We start from the raw sequence: 16,672 nt of genomic DNA, 5'->3' as shown, positions 1-16,672 counted from the left end.
ACAACATACCTCGACGTTCAACAATGGCACTTTCAACAATGTGACTCTCACTCACAGATGTTGAGCTATTACCGCCACAGTCAGCTGTGTCAACTCTTCCTTGATACGACTCTCTAACTGCTGCTGTTATTTGCTGTCACTTTTATGCATGCACATTTGTTACTTTTTGCTACTTTGTTTTGCTCTGTATGACAAGTGTTGGCTGACTTTAGCGCTGATGAAAAGAGATAATTTATTCAGTCACAAACACACTAGTTTCCAAAATCCTGTGTCAGAAATACCAAAGTGAATATCTCTTTAAACCACAGGCTCCTATGTGTTGGAGTTAAGCCCCAGGGTCCCCCAAAACCAGTAGTGAGGAATGACAGAGAACACACAACTGAAGTCATGAGCAGCACATACACTCACTCATTGTTTTTAATTAAGTAATACAGATACCCACACATGACTCATTACTGTGGACATCATCTTAGAAATGACTGTTCTAGTGTCATTAACCAGCTCCCTCTGAAGAAGCATGATGTGTTTGAATCGCATGAATCACTTTAAGTCAGACTTCTGTTTTTGGGCTTTTTAGGACCCCTTCATTACATCATCACATCAGAATTAGCATACTGAATGAAAAACACATACCTGTTTTAGATATTCAGTGGAATGCTGGCTATGGTAAACTGACAGCGTTACTCTTTGAACCTGAGTGCAGTCACAGCATAGGTATGTGTAGTGAGGGACGCCAAATGGCATGTAAAGTATGGATGGAAATAGTCCCACTGCTACCATTCCAAACATAGAGAGAAGTAGCAAAGTGTGTGTATATTATACTGCAAAACAACTAATGGGCTGTTTATATGGCCAATGAAAGGACAAAGCTGTTCCTCATAGCTTTACAATTGAGCACATTTTGAAACATCCCCAAACAAGGCATAAGTGATTTATTAATCCCATAATTTGTACCTAAGGGCAAGCACTTGTGTCATTATTTGAAACTATAACAATGTTGTAGTGCAGCAACTGCTGATTGAGGCAGGCCTGCCTGTGCTCATCTATAGTTGGGAGCTAAAGGGGATTGTGGAGGGGTTAGTTTCAGTGTGTCCAGTGAAAAGAGCCTGGCGCGGGCACGCATGGATGGAGGATTAGTTGTCTACATAGGCCCCATTGCTGTCAGTCTCCTGAAAATCTGACTCAGCAATTGTCTCTGTTGGTCTTAACCATCGGATTTGCGGACTCCTACAACGATGGTTGAAGTGAAAAAACTGAAATGACAGCAGGCCATTCATGGGAATATTTCACATATCCCTTTCATAAACAAAGTCAGTGCATGAACATGGGATGTTGGACACGGGTCAACTTGCAGTGGACCTTTCTGACCAAATGATGGGTCATAGTAAATACCAGGGCCTCCTGTTATTGTTGTCATCTTTCGCCTTAATCCAAAGTGGTCACTGCAGTGTTGTCTTTACATTCTAGTTCCATCAAAGTGACTGATGCACTTTTACAAAGCTGGACTGATATCTTGAAGTGAATATTTATCATGAAGTTGATCATCAACATGGTGTATTTTCTTTATTCACTAAACCTTTGAAAAGTTAGTGTCTGCTAGTGCTCCACGGTCATGTTTGACATCTTTGTGTTGCTTAGAGAGCCAGAAGTCTATGTCTGTGAAAACAAAAAGACCTTGGTTCGTCCTCAGTGACCGCCGTACAGTAGACAGCCACAACAGACCATGTAACCATTGGTGTTGTTTGACTGAAGAATAACTTGTGTAAATCCCCTCAATACCAAAGATACAGCCAACAAACACAAATAAAACCCTTGACGAAAGCAGGGTCATGGCCTCGTGTTGACCCATGTGCACCAATGGCAAACACGGGTGTTTCCAAAGCTGTTGAGCCTGTGTGAAAGAGGTAAAATTAAAACTCGAAATAAGCTCTGTCTGCGGACCTTTGCTCCCATTTGCCTCAGGTTGTTTTTCTCAGCAGGACAGGGACTGTTTTGTGTATTGAGGCAGTTGTTAATCACTAGCATTGTTGGAGGAGATCAAGCTGTGGTTGGTGGATGTTTATTACCAGTGAAAGGGCGTTTGATTCTTTCAATTTAAACACTGTTGTTTTTGTGTTTTTGGGACTGGAGATGCCCTGAAGCGCATTTCCCTCACCACATGCTCTGATCTTCCAGCTGGACCTGTGGTGTCCTGTGATTGGTATGCCATATGTCATGTGTGGGACTCCCTACCTTGGGGGATGTTATGCTCCTTTCTAATGATGGTATAGATGCTACACCACAATATTTTTTTTTCAATCAATTAATAGAATAAATGTATGGTTTTGTTATGACACTGGGATTAAATTAAGTGCAGGTTTAGGGTTGGAATTTGAGGAAGTGACATTTATACGGTGACCCACATAGCAATGTTCACAAAGCCAAAAGTTTATATCCTGCTAGTCATTTTCCAAATATAGTCCTGACTGAATCCACATGGGCAAAGCTTCATCTGAGAAGGGCTGGCACGGCTTGGGGAATGTTAAGCTCAAATTTAGCCAAATACTTTCTCATTTACCAAACATACTTTCTATTTTTTATTCTCCTCTCTCTCACACACACACACACATCCTGGTTACCGAGAGTACGTCTTCCAAGTTTTTAACAAGGCATCCCAAACATGTAAACCTGCATTACTACTGTCTGACTGCGTGGCATCCGTCCAATGCTGTAACAATTTCCGACTGTGGACGAACATGTGACTCTACGGATCGGCTCACGCTGGACGACCTCCAGCGTCTTCTATACTTAAATACTGACTAATCAAATTTCAAAGCACTGTATCTGGAGATGGATTAGGTATGATAAGTTTAGTGGTGGGGTTTATTTTGAGCCAGAGGTCACCATTAGCCCAGCTGATCTAGTGGCCTACATCTATCTCACACGTCTTTCACACCAAACAGCCTCACATCTATACAAGGCCTGAACCCATTAGCTTATCAGTGATGTGTATGGAGCATTCAGATGTGTGTGTGTGAACATTTCTATAATCAGAAGACTGATATGCAGGTTCAACAGAGGATAAGTATCGCACATCATGTGGATGGTAAACATAAGAGAATATTAGCATAGGTGTGTGTATGTGTGGCTGTATCCTGTTTCTCAAATAGCACCAAGGTGCCAAGAAGCTAATTAGCTTGTCGGAGAGGTGACAAACATGTGCTGAATGTGCTTTTGTCTTTGACTAAGTGTGTGCTTGGAAAAGTAACAGGAGTGTGCACATGCTGAATGATTTCACTGATGGGTACCTTCAGCAGCCTTATCTGTCGAGATGATATTGAGGTGTGGGTAATGATGGCCCATGATCCTTATCTGGTTGAAACAGAGACTTCCTAAACTGGAGTGTGAACAGACGTTGCACAGACACCTCACCCTTATTGAGGCATCCGCCGCTTCTGTTCTGGTGCCGGCTTTATCAGACAAGTGGAGTTCTATGTTTGGATAGCCTCCGCAGGCATCATTAATCCATTTAAGCAACCCTAATACTGTAGACTGTGTGTGTATGCATCACGACAAGCGTTCACAATTTGACAACAGCGGAAGTCTTTGCACCTTTTCTAGTGGTCTCAGTCAGGAAGTAACAGGGTGAAATCATTTATTCATTGGAAGGTAATTCTTAACATGAACATCCCTTTTAAAGTTAAAATGCCCATCTTTTGTAATTTACCAGTTTCCAGTCATCCAGCCATTCAGCTTTTATAATCAACCCATTGTGCACCATTGATGGGTAGATAACCATGTTACTTCACTACAGAAAAAGGCCTTTAGAGTTCAGGGGAAGTGCTGTAAGTGGATTCCCCCTGGGGAGAGGTGACTCAAAGGGATTGCCTCGGTTTTGTCCCTGTCGGCCCCGTCGTGGCCTGTTTCTCACACGGCCTGGTGTCCCAGCCTTATAGCCTCAGGAGCTCTGCCATATGGGGAGTTGTCTCGAAATCATCAATAGTTAATATCATTATTGTGCTCTAAAGTTCAAGAGACAAAGAGAAAACAAAAGTCAGTATGTTTTAATGAAATTAAAGGTCTGCCCACATTGGTTAAAAGCTATTAGGGATGGGTGATGTGGACAAAATCAAATAACATGATATTGTTGACCAAATACCTCGATATAGATATTGCAACAGTATTGTGAGGATGACTAGTATTGCTTTCACAAAATATTTACACAATGAGAACCACTTTACTGTTGTACAATCTTTACAACCAAGAAAAGACAACACTGATGCCATGATATTACGATATTCAAAATCCAAAGCAATAGTCTCATATCACGATATCGATATAATATCAATATATTTCCTCACAACTGCAACAATCCATCATATGTACAACTCTTTACAGGGTTGATACATTTTATCAGTTAAGCAAAATCAGTTTGCATTTGCATGTGTACCCAACAGATCTTCTCACAGTGCCAGGAGTGGAGACCCAAGTGTCACCTCGTAACCCTGCCAACCTACGTTAGACCAGTTTGCCTTTCATTCAAATCTGAAATGTACATTGCAAATCTCCCAGATGATCTCTGCTTAGCTGGACCTGCAAGCTATTTGGCACTGGTCCGCCCTAAGAGCATTGGCATGTGAAGTGCCGTGCTTAAGCCATGAGAATAAAAGCTTCCAACCTTAGGTGGCACGGCGGGTGTGAGTGCAAATACGGGTCACATGCCGACTGACCTCTCGTGCAGGGATGTCAAGTGTGTGTGTGCGCCTGCCCACGTTCACCATTTTATATGCTTGTGTGTCATGCGCCCGAAGGCTCACTGTCACCGTCAAGTTTTTCTAATACATTAAAGTCTGAAATTGCTACCATGCCAGTTCCACGTTTGTATGGCGACTCAAGCTCATGCAGTGAAGGAAAAAGGAAGTGTACGACTGTGTTGGTATTGTTATCAAAGCCCTGTTAATGCAGTTATGCTCAAATAATCACAGAACATGAGAGGAATGCAGTCAACTTTTTTTTTCTTCCTTTTTTTTTCTCTCTCTCTCCCTACCAAACTAACAGCTCTGTGAATGAGCAGTCAAAACAGGTCACACATGTCCTTTTGTTGCATTTGGGGGCCACCAGTTGCTTTTAACGGATTTAAAAAAGCAGTCAAGTTTGCATCCCTTCCTCGCTGACCAGATACACACAAAACCCTTTCATCCTGCCACCAGCTTACAGTGTAATGGAGTTTAATAATGTCATTATGATTATGAAGTGATATGTAGTTTTATGAACTGTCACCCACATTTGGGTTTAGGCAGGCACTTGGGTGAATGCCAAATCGGAGCTAGCTTAGTACATGTCCAGACAGGTCCATATTTTCCAAGCCCTCCGCACAGATTGACTAAATTCCTGTCAAGCTGTTCACACTGTTTAAAATTGTTTGTCCTCCATAGAGCATACAATCTTATGATAAAAATTTCAAGATAATTATTGAGTCATTTTGCAGTCCATTCTCTTTGTGTTTACATAAGCACATGTCTGGATACATTTAGATTCCACTCAGGCTGTTATTGTTTGTTGGTCTCTTTTACTTTCCTGTGACGTGTCTTTGAGTCTGTCCTCTCTCTTGTTGACTGCTTACATTAGAGCGTGCTGATAGATAAGGCAGCTGTAATGGACCGGCCTGTATTTTCGCAACACTGACGGTGAACTGATGAGCCCCCAGGCCCATCATCAACACAGCTCCATGTACCCTGAATGGATGAATGGATTTACGTGTTTGTTTTAACCGGCAGACCTACAAAAAACACCTGGGAGATGAAAAGGAAGCCCCACGCTGTACTGTATGTGTGCTCTATCATATGTGTGGTTTTTCCATGCAGGTCTACAGCATACAAAGGTGCATATTACTCTATTATGGAAGACTCATAAAGCTTTTAAGATGATACAGCTGGCCAGGCTTCTGCTTTCATTTGGTTGTGGTTATAAGTCACAGAGGGAGTCCGCAGAAAATTCCACAAGCACAGAGTGGTGAGGTCATACTGTAGCTCTGTGGAATTTCACTTACTGTCCCTTTTGGACTTTACCATCAAATGTCCCTAAATTCCTTATACTGCTCTATTCACACAACACGTTTTAAAATTACTGTCTACTCTTTTTAAATGAGTAGTTTACTGTTGTGTAATTGAGCCAGAACAGGTTCATAAGGCATTTCACTGCGTATCGTAACAGGTTAGGGTTAGGGTTGCGATTGTGTATGTGACAAATAAAGCTTTTGAATTTGAATGACTCAACAGTCAAAGCAGGCAAAGTATACGAGGAACTCATTAGAATACAGGTTAGTAGTGACTGATCCACCCTGAAATGCTTTGTCATAACCTACTGAACTTAAAATCATCCGCATGCCGACGTTTTCCGCCACAGCCCCGGGGCTCAACGAATTTAACCTCATATCACGGCTAATCTGGAGTTAAGGCAGAAAAACAGCTAGCAAGTTTCAAAACAAAACAATCTTTGTTCCCTTGATCCCGACTCAATAGGTTGCAGAGAGGACATTAGAGCAGAGTGCGGGTTTTGAATTTGTTTAAGCAGGGAGTGGCGACTCCTCTTTTGAGATTATTCTGAAACCAAAAAAAAAAAAACAATCAGAAGGGAGATTCTGTTTATCCGCTCTTTTGTTTTCATCGGCACAGACACCCGGGAAAAGCCTCTCACCTGCCCTTCACTTGTCATTGTTTGCAGCAGCACATTTATCATTTATAGGAACATGACAGTACCTTTTTTTTTTTTTTGTCTGTCACGGTTGCAAGGGAGATCCACAACAGGTGCTGGCATGAGTACAAACAAACCTCACCTGGAAAAGGGAGGAGTGTGCTTTTGTGGTGAGAGACATTAGCGTGTGGTCTATTTTTCCAGTCACGGTTTAGAGCTTAAAAGCGAAACTTAGAGACACATATTTGTATGGCGAATCCAGAAAAGTGAGCGGAGAAACAACAGCACAACATGGAGTGTGTGTGTGTGTGTGTGTGTGTGTGTGTGTGTGTGTGTGTGTGTGTGTGTGTGTGTGTGTGTGTGTGTGTGTGTGTGTGTGTGTGTGTGTGTGTGTGTGTGTGTTCCTACAGCATGTGTGTGAGAAGCTGCGTCATAGGTGCCCTGTTTTTGCCTGCGGGTGACTGTCACTGTCACTCCCCACTACCTTCCATTGAAGATGACTCACCCTCCCCCCCTACACATACCCCTCACAGCAGTGAGAACAGGATCAGCTGCCCACGGCCTGTAGGCTGCAGAGTGATGTCTTGTGTTGCATAATTCATTCAAGTGATTGTTATATTTGTTCCTCTCCGCCACAATAAGAGAACTGGGTGATTGGGAATTTCTGTTGAAAGCCAGGTGATTGTTTTTTTTCTTCTGTTTTTTTATGGTGTGTGTGTGTGTGTGTTTTCTGTTTTGTTGGTGCGCTACAGAAAGGATTGATAGACTAATGATGTTCTCAATCTTTTTGACCCGTTGCCTCCTCCTGTGACCTGGACACAAGCCAGTCAATAAATCCTTGGATTGTGGTCTATCTCTCTCTCACTCACACACACCTCTCCTCTTCCTTCCTTCCACTTCAGCCTCCTTCCAACTTTACCAGACCTCTTTTCTTCCACCCCCACTGCTCCATCCCCCCAACCTCTTCCCACTTCCTCTGTCACTATAGTAACCTTAATTTTATTTACAGCTCCAGTCAGAGCTTCAGCTCTTTGTTGGCAGCTATTGTGACTGAGGGGGTGACCACCAGAAGCACTTTCCACTGCCACAGCAAAGTGCTCCTGCTGGGTTCAGCTGGAGTAGAAGGCAGACAGCAAGCTCAGAGTTGCGTGTGGACAGGCCAGGGTGAGGAATACCCCCTCTCCACCAACTAGAAACCTAGTGCTGGTGCTGGGTCACAGTTGGTTCAGCTAGCAAACCCTCTAAGAGCAAGTTTGGTTTTCCACAAGCTAGAGAGCCAAGTCATTACGTAACTAAACACACCTCCAGTTTACTAGCAAAACTAACGCCAACTCTACTCCAACACAGTTGGTGATGGTACTGCTTTTGTTGAAAATCGGGCTATGAGTAATATGTCAAAGGGCTGCTTATGCATTTGTTCATTAGTATTAATGATGTACTTTAATGTATCAAAAACTCTTTCTTAAGTAAAGGATCGGATTACTTCGTCCAAAACAGTGTGGCCAGTGGCTCCTTCACATTTCTGAAAAACAATACGGTATATTTCAAAAACAGGCGTTATTTGGGTAAACTGATTACATAGTTTCTCTCCTGGAAAAAATATTAAAACTTAATAAAGTGACATATTAACACTTTAGCTCTCTCTATATGGTTCAAAATCGTGGCCATTGCCCGGTCGGAAAAGAAGCAGTGCATTTTGGTTTTGATTGATCACGATAATCTCGCCCCCAGCCCCTGATGTAAGCAGTTCTTTTTTTCTAGACCAGCAAAGTGATGGTGCCTCTCTGAAAAAAGTTTTCCTGGCTCGTCAGCAAATGGCTGGTCAGAAATGGACCCACTATCAGTTTTGACGGAGCAAATGCTCTGCCTGGCTTGGCAGGGGAATTGTTCCTTCTCCCTTTACAGCCAGGCTTTCTAACAAGATTCAAGGGGGATTAGCCCTCTAGAACATTTATGGCAATTAGCAGGTTCTTATCTATCCAACGATGCTTAAGGGGATCCATGGTAGAAACATATCAAGTACTACACAACCATACAAGCCACAGGAGCGATATGAAGCTATCTTTTAGTTTAATTAAAGGCTAGTTTCTGTCAGTTGTATCAGTCTGTTTTAATAAAAGCCCATTAAAGTAAGCATTGTTGTGCATGATGGCACAATGGACGCAAAGTTGAGTTTGGCTCTGCTAGAAAATTTGCCCACATGCAGTGTTATTATGACTGCTAGTTCCCATGGCAAACTAAATGAGCCCACCTCACCCCCTCCCTGAAACCTTGTTCATCTTTATTGTGGTTTACATAGGCCGCTATTATGGCGCTGGTAAATTGGCCTGTAATCAGTATGCAGGGCCACCCTGATCACACGGTATACAGTATATGTCAGGGGATGAGAACCACTAAACCGAGTTTCATATTTTTGTGAGTCAGTGGCTATGACTTTGACTCTGTCTCTTTCCAACGAACGACAGTCTTTAATTATAGTTTTGTTGTAGAGAAATGATCTGTAGGTAGTTGCAGAGTGCATGTTTTTTCAGAAGTCCCGTTGACACACAAACAGCGGCTGTCTGTTATGCAACATTTCATCTTCAGTGGTGATTCTCAGGCCACACAGCGTCAGTGTCCTCATTTCTTTTTTTAATATGCCGCCCATTGTGATGAAAACTGGAAAACACTCGATCATTCCCAAATTCCTAAAGCGACAGTCCATTGTATTGTACACTTCCAAGACACAAATACTATCTCTCAATACTTGTCAGCAGGCAGAAACACAACAATATGAATATCGGGGGGGGGGGGGGGGCAGGAAAGACGTAAGATTTGTGATGGGTGGAGAAAAAGAATGGGACTGAGAGGAGAAGGAGGCGGGGAGACATTTTTGAGGTCTTTGTTGTTTTCTTTAGTGGGTGTTTATGCTCAGCGGTAACGAGCAGCAGCGTGGCCGGGCGGCCGACTGGCTGGAGAGTGATGAGTGTTTATGTTGGCCTGAGAGGTTATTGCTCGCACCCTTGCTTCTGACCCCGTCAACCACACAAGTACTGTCTACGCTAGCATCAATAGCGCTCCATAAGCACTGTTACCGGCAACAACTTAAATCTTTACATAATGTAGAATAGGTCTTTTTGACATCATAGCAGGAGGTGTGATTAATATCTTTTTAATTAAAGCTGCACCTTTGTGACGGTGGTGTGCGTCATCTTAATGACTACACCTGTGTGTTCGTTGCTATGACTCATTTCGATAATTGCGCATGATAAAAGGCTTTTTGAAAACACTGTCAATAAAAAAAACAATCAGAGAAAGTTGAGGATGTTTACATGAGTCAGGAACCTGGATAACACTAGGTATTAGTATCCAGGTTTCCCACCATTCATTTATGAGTTCTCTTTAGAGAGTATTCAGCGGAGGGAGGTTAAACTGAAAATGTGGTATTAAGATTACATGTTTGATGTCGAGAAGTTGTTTGCGAAGGAAGTCCGACAAGAAAACTCAGTGACCCAGACAACCAGTTTTACAGTTTCTTTCCCTCCACACCCTCAACTTAGGCAACAGTTGTTATGGTTTCTGCAGGTTTTGGAAAGTCACTGACGAATACGCCTGCAGCAATGTGCTTCTTTATCTCTTTCTTTTGTAGTTGAGTTCCTCCTTCTTGCTCCATCTTGTTTTCTCTCTATCCTCTGATCTGCTCATGACCAGAAGTCTTCATGTATCAGGTCATAAGACAAGCTAAAATACCCCCCTCCTAAACTCCTGCGCTCTTCCGCTCTGACCTGCGTCGCCTCCAGACGTCACCTCTCACCTCGCTCTAATTAAGAGATGAACAGAATCGCCACCCCACTCCTCCCGAAAAAACTTCAATCTTTTTCATCTGACAAAAAACAGCAATGTATCTAAAGAGGTGTAGATCAGCTGAGCCCAGGGGGCCAGCGCTAATACTTACTGATGTGCTTCAGCCATGACAGACCCGTGAACTATGACCCCCTGCTTCTCTCATCAGTCATCGTCCATCACCCTGTAAGAGACAGAACTGCTTTTGTCTGCCTGTGTAGGGACCTAGCCTCAGATGCTTCTTTTTACTTAACAAGCCCACTCTGTACATGTCAATGCCATTTTGTAGTTGTCTGTGTTTAAGATTAGGGTACACGAAGAGAAACACTCATTGTTAGCCGGAGGAAGTATCGATAAGATTAAAACATGTGTTGCACGGGGGTCACAGGCAGTTAAGAACAACACAATGCATGCCTTTGTGTCTTTAGCACTGTAAAACATGTCAAGAAGCCACAATTTGGTAGCTACTGGCAACATAACCTACATTTTTATCCCCTTGCATCATTTAAAAAAACACCTGATTCAAAAATAACCTGAATTGAATCATGACATTGCTTGAGACACAATGGTGAGACGTAGAGCACCATTGTGTAACTCCTTTCCCCAGTCTCCTATTGGAAAGGCCAGTCCTCTCTCTCTCTCTGTGTGTGTGTGTGTGTGTGTGTGTACAGGCTTTGTTGTTTTCCTGTGAAGTCATGCATTAGAGGATAGCTTTGCAGTCACAGAGAGGAGCTTTTTTTTCTCTCTTTCTTTCTAATTACAGCACGGCCTGGTCCAGCCAGAGACCATTGTGCCCGAGCGCTGTGAATTCCCACAATGGAGCTGCTCAGCGGAGAACAATGAGTCAAATTCCTGACCGTTCCCCACAGGTTCACAGGCCCGGGCTGACAAATAAAGACAGCAGAGTTACAGTGGCTTTGCTATTCTACACCCAGTAGCTTTCCCACTGGCCACCCCAATGGGGATATTTGGTGTGTCCTGGTTTGTTTGCGCATGCACGTGTATATGTTTGTGTGTGTGTGAGTGGCTACACCTCCCAGTCGGAGCAAAGGGAGGGGTTGAGCGATGGGGGAGGTGAGGAGGAGGGATATTTAGTTCTTTCTGTAGGAGGTGAAAGACTCTTTTCTAATAATTTCTGTAATCAAACCCCTGAGAACTAAATACTGGCAACCAAAAGATGCGACGAGAGCATTGTTGATCAAAAGTGATCAGCAGTGTCCCGACGACAGAGAGCTGTACCTGTATAAGATGTCATGTACAAACCTGTCAACTTCTCTTTGATGCAGTTTCTATCACACACACACACAATGGGCCCTGCGCTATCATGTACTTGGCCGCTTAAAAACCCAATCTGCTGTTTTTGTGCCTCTGTGTGCGGATGGGAGACATCGAGATTATGACAAGAATAGCACAGCCATTTGCAAGAGGAAGGGTGCTGTTGTTTACATTGCCAGAAATGTGTGCTTACACAGCCTTTAAGTGGGCTGCAGAGCTCTACGGCCTCCAACAGGGTCCAGTATCCAATTGTGCTGTCCAGACTGGAGTATCTGGGTTTCTTGCTTTCCCAGCTGTCCAGAAATATGCCTGTGTGTGTGTGTGTCTGTGTGTGTGTGTCTGTGTGTGTCTGTGTGTGTGTGTGTGTGTGTATACATGAGTACATACATACACTGAAACTGTTGTGTTGGTAACCTGTCGTGCACATAATCACTGTTTACTGAATGGAAGGATTGTGGGTGGCAAGAAAGACCCCACAGTGAACAGCAAGTGGCACACAAGTGGCACACACACACACACATCACATATTTGGATTGAATTTGCAGCAGTTTGTTTCAATTAAAATACCACTATCACCCTGTTTTTGATAATTTTTTTTAATGGAGTGAAATTGAATATCATTGTTGACAACTGTTTGTAGGATTTATTTAAAAACTTGTCAATAGGGAGAATTTTGGAAGCACTTCATGTTTATCCAGCTGATCAGCAGTGCAATTTGCATTTGACATTGGTGCCGTGAGTCTGTGCCTCCGCTACAGGCTTCATGTACACCCGCTTGCTTTGGTTTGAGGACATTTGCCAAGTGGTTCACAGAGGCCATAAAACTCCTCCAAATGTGTTTCATCCTGCGCAGGCTTTTGAAAAAAAAAAAAGCATTCACACAGTCCCTCCATGCCGCCTCCCCCTCCACCCAATTCACAACAACGTGACACTCTATCTCCTTTACTGGTTTCTCTCCCCTTAATGAAAATTGATAGTCTCGCACATATACACACACACCCTGGCAGCCATTGATCGAGGCCAAATAAATGTTTTATAAGCCCCACTGTAAGGACAGACGTCTTTTATTCAGGTGTCAATGGTTGACTCCAGAGGGACAGATTGCCGTGGTGCGTTCCTCTGTGAGCCCCTCAATTCAGTGGGCGGTTTCTCTGCATTACTCACTAATGCACATTTATCCCAGTTCTCCACCAATGTTGCCATTAAAGTCTCTGACGTATGTAAGCGCGCTCAAAGTGGTCTCAATTCAAAGCTGATGCAAATCAGTTTGGACCTTTTTGGTGACCTGGAATTTCTCAGCTGTCTGAAGTCTGAACTCCAAAGTCAGTGAAAGGATATGTGGCGAGATCACACTTGCCAATGAATGAATGAAAAGGGAAAAACAGCCCAAAGGAGAGGATAGACCCCTTATTCATTCCTTCAACCATTTATTTCCTGTCTGTTTTCTCATATCTAGTCTGTCTGGGTGATCTTAAGCACACAATGTGAGTCTTACCAAGTCTTATTTGTAAGCTGAGCCACAACTTTCCCTTGCGCCCTTTTCTTCTCCTGATTGGTGAGGAGATTTTGCACAAAGCATGGCACCGCTCCACAGGAAATGCCTTTTTAACACTGCAGGAAGGAGAAAATTTGCCCCCTCTGCATCCAAGTCTTTTTGTTTTAATTTAATCGCATTAAGTGACTGGCCCAGTGTTTGTGTTTGGCTTGCATCTGTCTTGATGCAGGCTGCCACTCACAGCCTCTCAGTCCTCACAATTGTGAAGTCGAATTCAATTGCGGAATGCCAGCCAGTCAGAGGTTAAGCTTAAAAAAAATTCTGAAGCTGCTCTCAGGAATTAGCATTCCAAGGAATGAGAAACATCTAATGAGTCTAACTGGACTTGACTTGTGCAGAGGCTAATAGTTAACAAGTTGTGATGGATTTTCCCTTTGATTCTGTGGAGATGACTTGAGCTATTGGCCACATTTTCTCACGGATTGAAAATGCTGTGAACTTTGATGCCATAATGGAATTTTAATGGCCTTGAAGGGAGTCCTACTGCGACACAGTGCAGTATATTCTCACGTGTAGTGTTATTATGAAGAGAGCTTCTGCCATAAATCTCTTGCAGTGGGCTACAATATCAGAAATTCATAAAACCAGCAACATAACTGCTGCTCTTGACTTTTGTACTTTGTTAGCACTGTACAGAAGTCTATTCATCCTCCACCAACAAAAAAAGTGCCAAAATTCCTACTTTTATCATGCAGTACGTTAGCATTTCAGGTAAGCTGAATTAACTTCTGTGTACAAAGTGTTTCTGCAGCTGCATCACAGTAAAAGCCTGCCTGTTTGTTGGGAGTCTGATGAAGGCAAGGACCCACTGCTGGAATGCATTTACTGTGAAGCAGCTGCCTCTACGTGCATAGAATTATTTGAGCCAGCCTCGAATGCTAACTTCTTAACCTGCAATTGTATATTCATTATATATTTTATTTATTTTATATGTATTTGTATTGTTAGTTAGTGTTTTCATTGTCAGGTTTACGTGTTTATAATCTTGGTTGGGCGGCAATTCACAAGCATAATGCGCACACAAACACACACATACACAAACACACACATACACAAACACAAACACACACACAGTCCTTATGCACACTCTCTGCAACACATGCACAGACAGTGTCACAGAGGCATGAGATATGAGGTGCCATTCATAAGAATGACTCAGTGACCACCAAACACACCCAGTGGGTCTTCATTCTTAAGCTACATGTTTTTGCCTCATACTGAAGAATATTATTTGTGTGTGTGTTTGTGTGGTTGTGTGTTTGTGTTTATGTGTGTGTGTGTGTGTGTGTGTGTGTGGCATGGGTGGAGTGAGTTGGGGTGTCTTGCAGCTGACAGGTTTTTTAGGAAAACAGGGCGCAGGGCCATGTATCTGCAGCTGCCCCGTCTCTGTGCGCCCTTTGATGGGGAGAAAGATGGCGTTTACTTCTACACCCACAACTACACACACACACACAAACACACACACTGGAAAGTCTACTGAAGGACACATTGCGTACATAGGGAGGGTGTGTGTGTGCTAGTTTGTTTATATTGTAATGTACTCTATATTACTCATTACTACACTATCAGAAGAGGCCGTTGCAGTGTACATAGATTATTTTCATATGAGTTACATCCTTGTATGTAGAGCTGTTGGCAGTGTAACAGTCCAACTCATTTGTTATTGGAGTTCCTAATAATAGTGAGCGGACACCTCCTGACACTGGTCCATTTATTTCGAACGTCCACACCCATGTGGCACACCTGCAAACGCACACACACACACACATGCAAACACACACAAATATAGCCATGCATTGTTTAACCAGCCTAACAGACTTTAAAGGTCTCAACCGTTACTCTGTTTATAGTGTTTTTATCTTGCAAAAATAGCCGTCCCACCTGTTCCTTCTCTGCACACACACTCACACCATTAGGACACATGCAGGACTGATAAAACTGATACAGTAGTTCAGCCCCAGGTGGCACAATTGTTTTGAATTGGGGCAAAGAGATCTATTTCTAAAGAAACACTCTACACACACTGTTATTTAAATGTTTGTCTAATGAGTGTGTCTATTTGCCCTCTCCCTCATGTGTGCATGCAGGTTTGGATGACAGCCTACAGCAGTACGTGAGCAACTTTGAGCGGGAAAAGATCAGCGGCGAACAGCTCCTGAAGATCACTCATCAAGACCTGGAGGAGCTCGGCGTGGCCAGGATTGGACACCAGGAGCTGGTGCTGGAGGCCGTCGATCTGCTCTGCGCTCTGGTCAGTAAAGCTCTACTTGTGCATCAGCAGAGGATATTACAGGAGAAAACATGCTTACAGGACCCACTTGTATCTTTTAGGTAACAATTTGTAACAAAGCACGAGCCTGTTTTGGTCATTGACCCCCCCCCCCCCCCCCCCCCCCCCCCTTCTCTCCGTCTCGGTGTTTGTATTCACTAAAAACTCTGGCTGTAGTTTCTGGTCCGGCAGCTAAAAGGAAGCAGCGATGCAGAAAGGCTCATCATTTCCCACACAGCTCAGTGGGGTTTGGAGGGCAACACAACACATGAAGCAGCCCAAGGACATTGGGGGAAAGCAGGGTCACTAAGAGAGGAGGAGAGATGGGGTCAGAGAGGCCTTGGGCTTGATTTGGCACTTTGAAACTGTGGGAGATTATCAGAGGCACTTAATGATGGCTATCATGTAGCTACGAGTGACAGTTTGATCTGTTTGATAGATAAAATGAGGTCTTTCTCTCTTCCTGCTCCCTCCCTTCAATGTAACGTCTCCTTCACCCAAAATACATATATTTGGTCTCTCAAACAAACTAACGACTAACTAACAAAATATTCTCACTGCTGCAGCCTCATACTCACCTGACCTATCTCTCTTGGTTCAATTAAAGATCCCCTGTTTGACTCTGTGGGGGCGCACCAGCTGAGCCGCTGTCGATCACCACAGCTCCCAGAAGTAACTGCCAACAAACATTTCTTTTGAATTCAACTAGTAAGCACGGAAAAGAGCGACGAAAACTGTACGTGCTCCAACTGAAGGAGAAACAGGTTTCCCACCAGATGGGATCGATTTGGAGTTTTATCACTTCCTGTGCCATAAAAGTCCCAGATTGCGGTCCCTGCATTTTGATCAGTGTCAGCATTTCTCTCTTTATGCTCTCTTAAAGTTCTTTACGTTCATCATTTGGGGCATGGTTACTTTTTGCCATTAAACTCAGTGCAGTCTTTTCTCTGTAACTCTACAGGAGATGCTGCACGGATGCATTGATGCTGATTTAAAAGTTGTTGGTCAAATATGTTTGATGCAACATATTTTGGTTTTAAAACTATGTGATGTGTGTCAAAGGCCTTCCACCTCAGCAC

At 43.3% G+C, this 16,672-nt stretch overlaps 1 protein-coding gene across 1 annotated transcript in view; it reads left to right on the top strand.

Annotated features, from left to right (window-relative positions):
* Window positions 1-16,672, top strand: part of LOC128375715 (connector enhancer of kinase suppressor of ras 3-like) — a 31,865-nt gene that overhangs the window by 254 nt on the left and 14,939 nt on the right. The window contains exon 2 of the mRNA XM_053336123.1: window positions 15,412-15,575. Coding sequence (XP_053192098.1) covers window positions 15,412-15,575 — 164 coding nt within the window. The remainder of the gene's footprint in view (window positions 1-15,411; window positions 15,576-16,672) is intronic.

The sequence above is a fragment of the Scomber japonicus genome, chromosome 16 (genome assembly GCF_027409825.1).
Source record: "Scomber japonicus isolate fScoJap1 chromosome 16, fScoJap1.pri, whole genome shotgun sequence".
NCBI classification, from domain to species: domain Eukaryota; kingdom Metazoa; phylum Chordata; class Actinopteri; order Scombriformes; family Scombridae; genus Scomber; species Scomber japonicus.
This window is presented reverse-complemented; position numbering and strand designations above follow the sequence as displayed.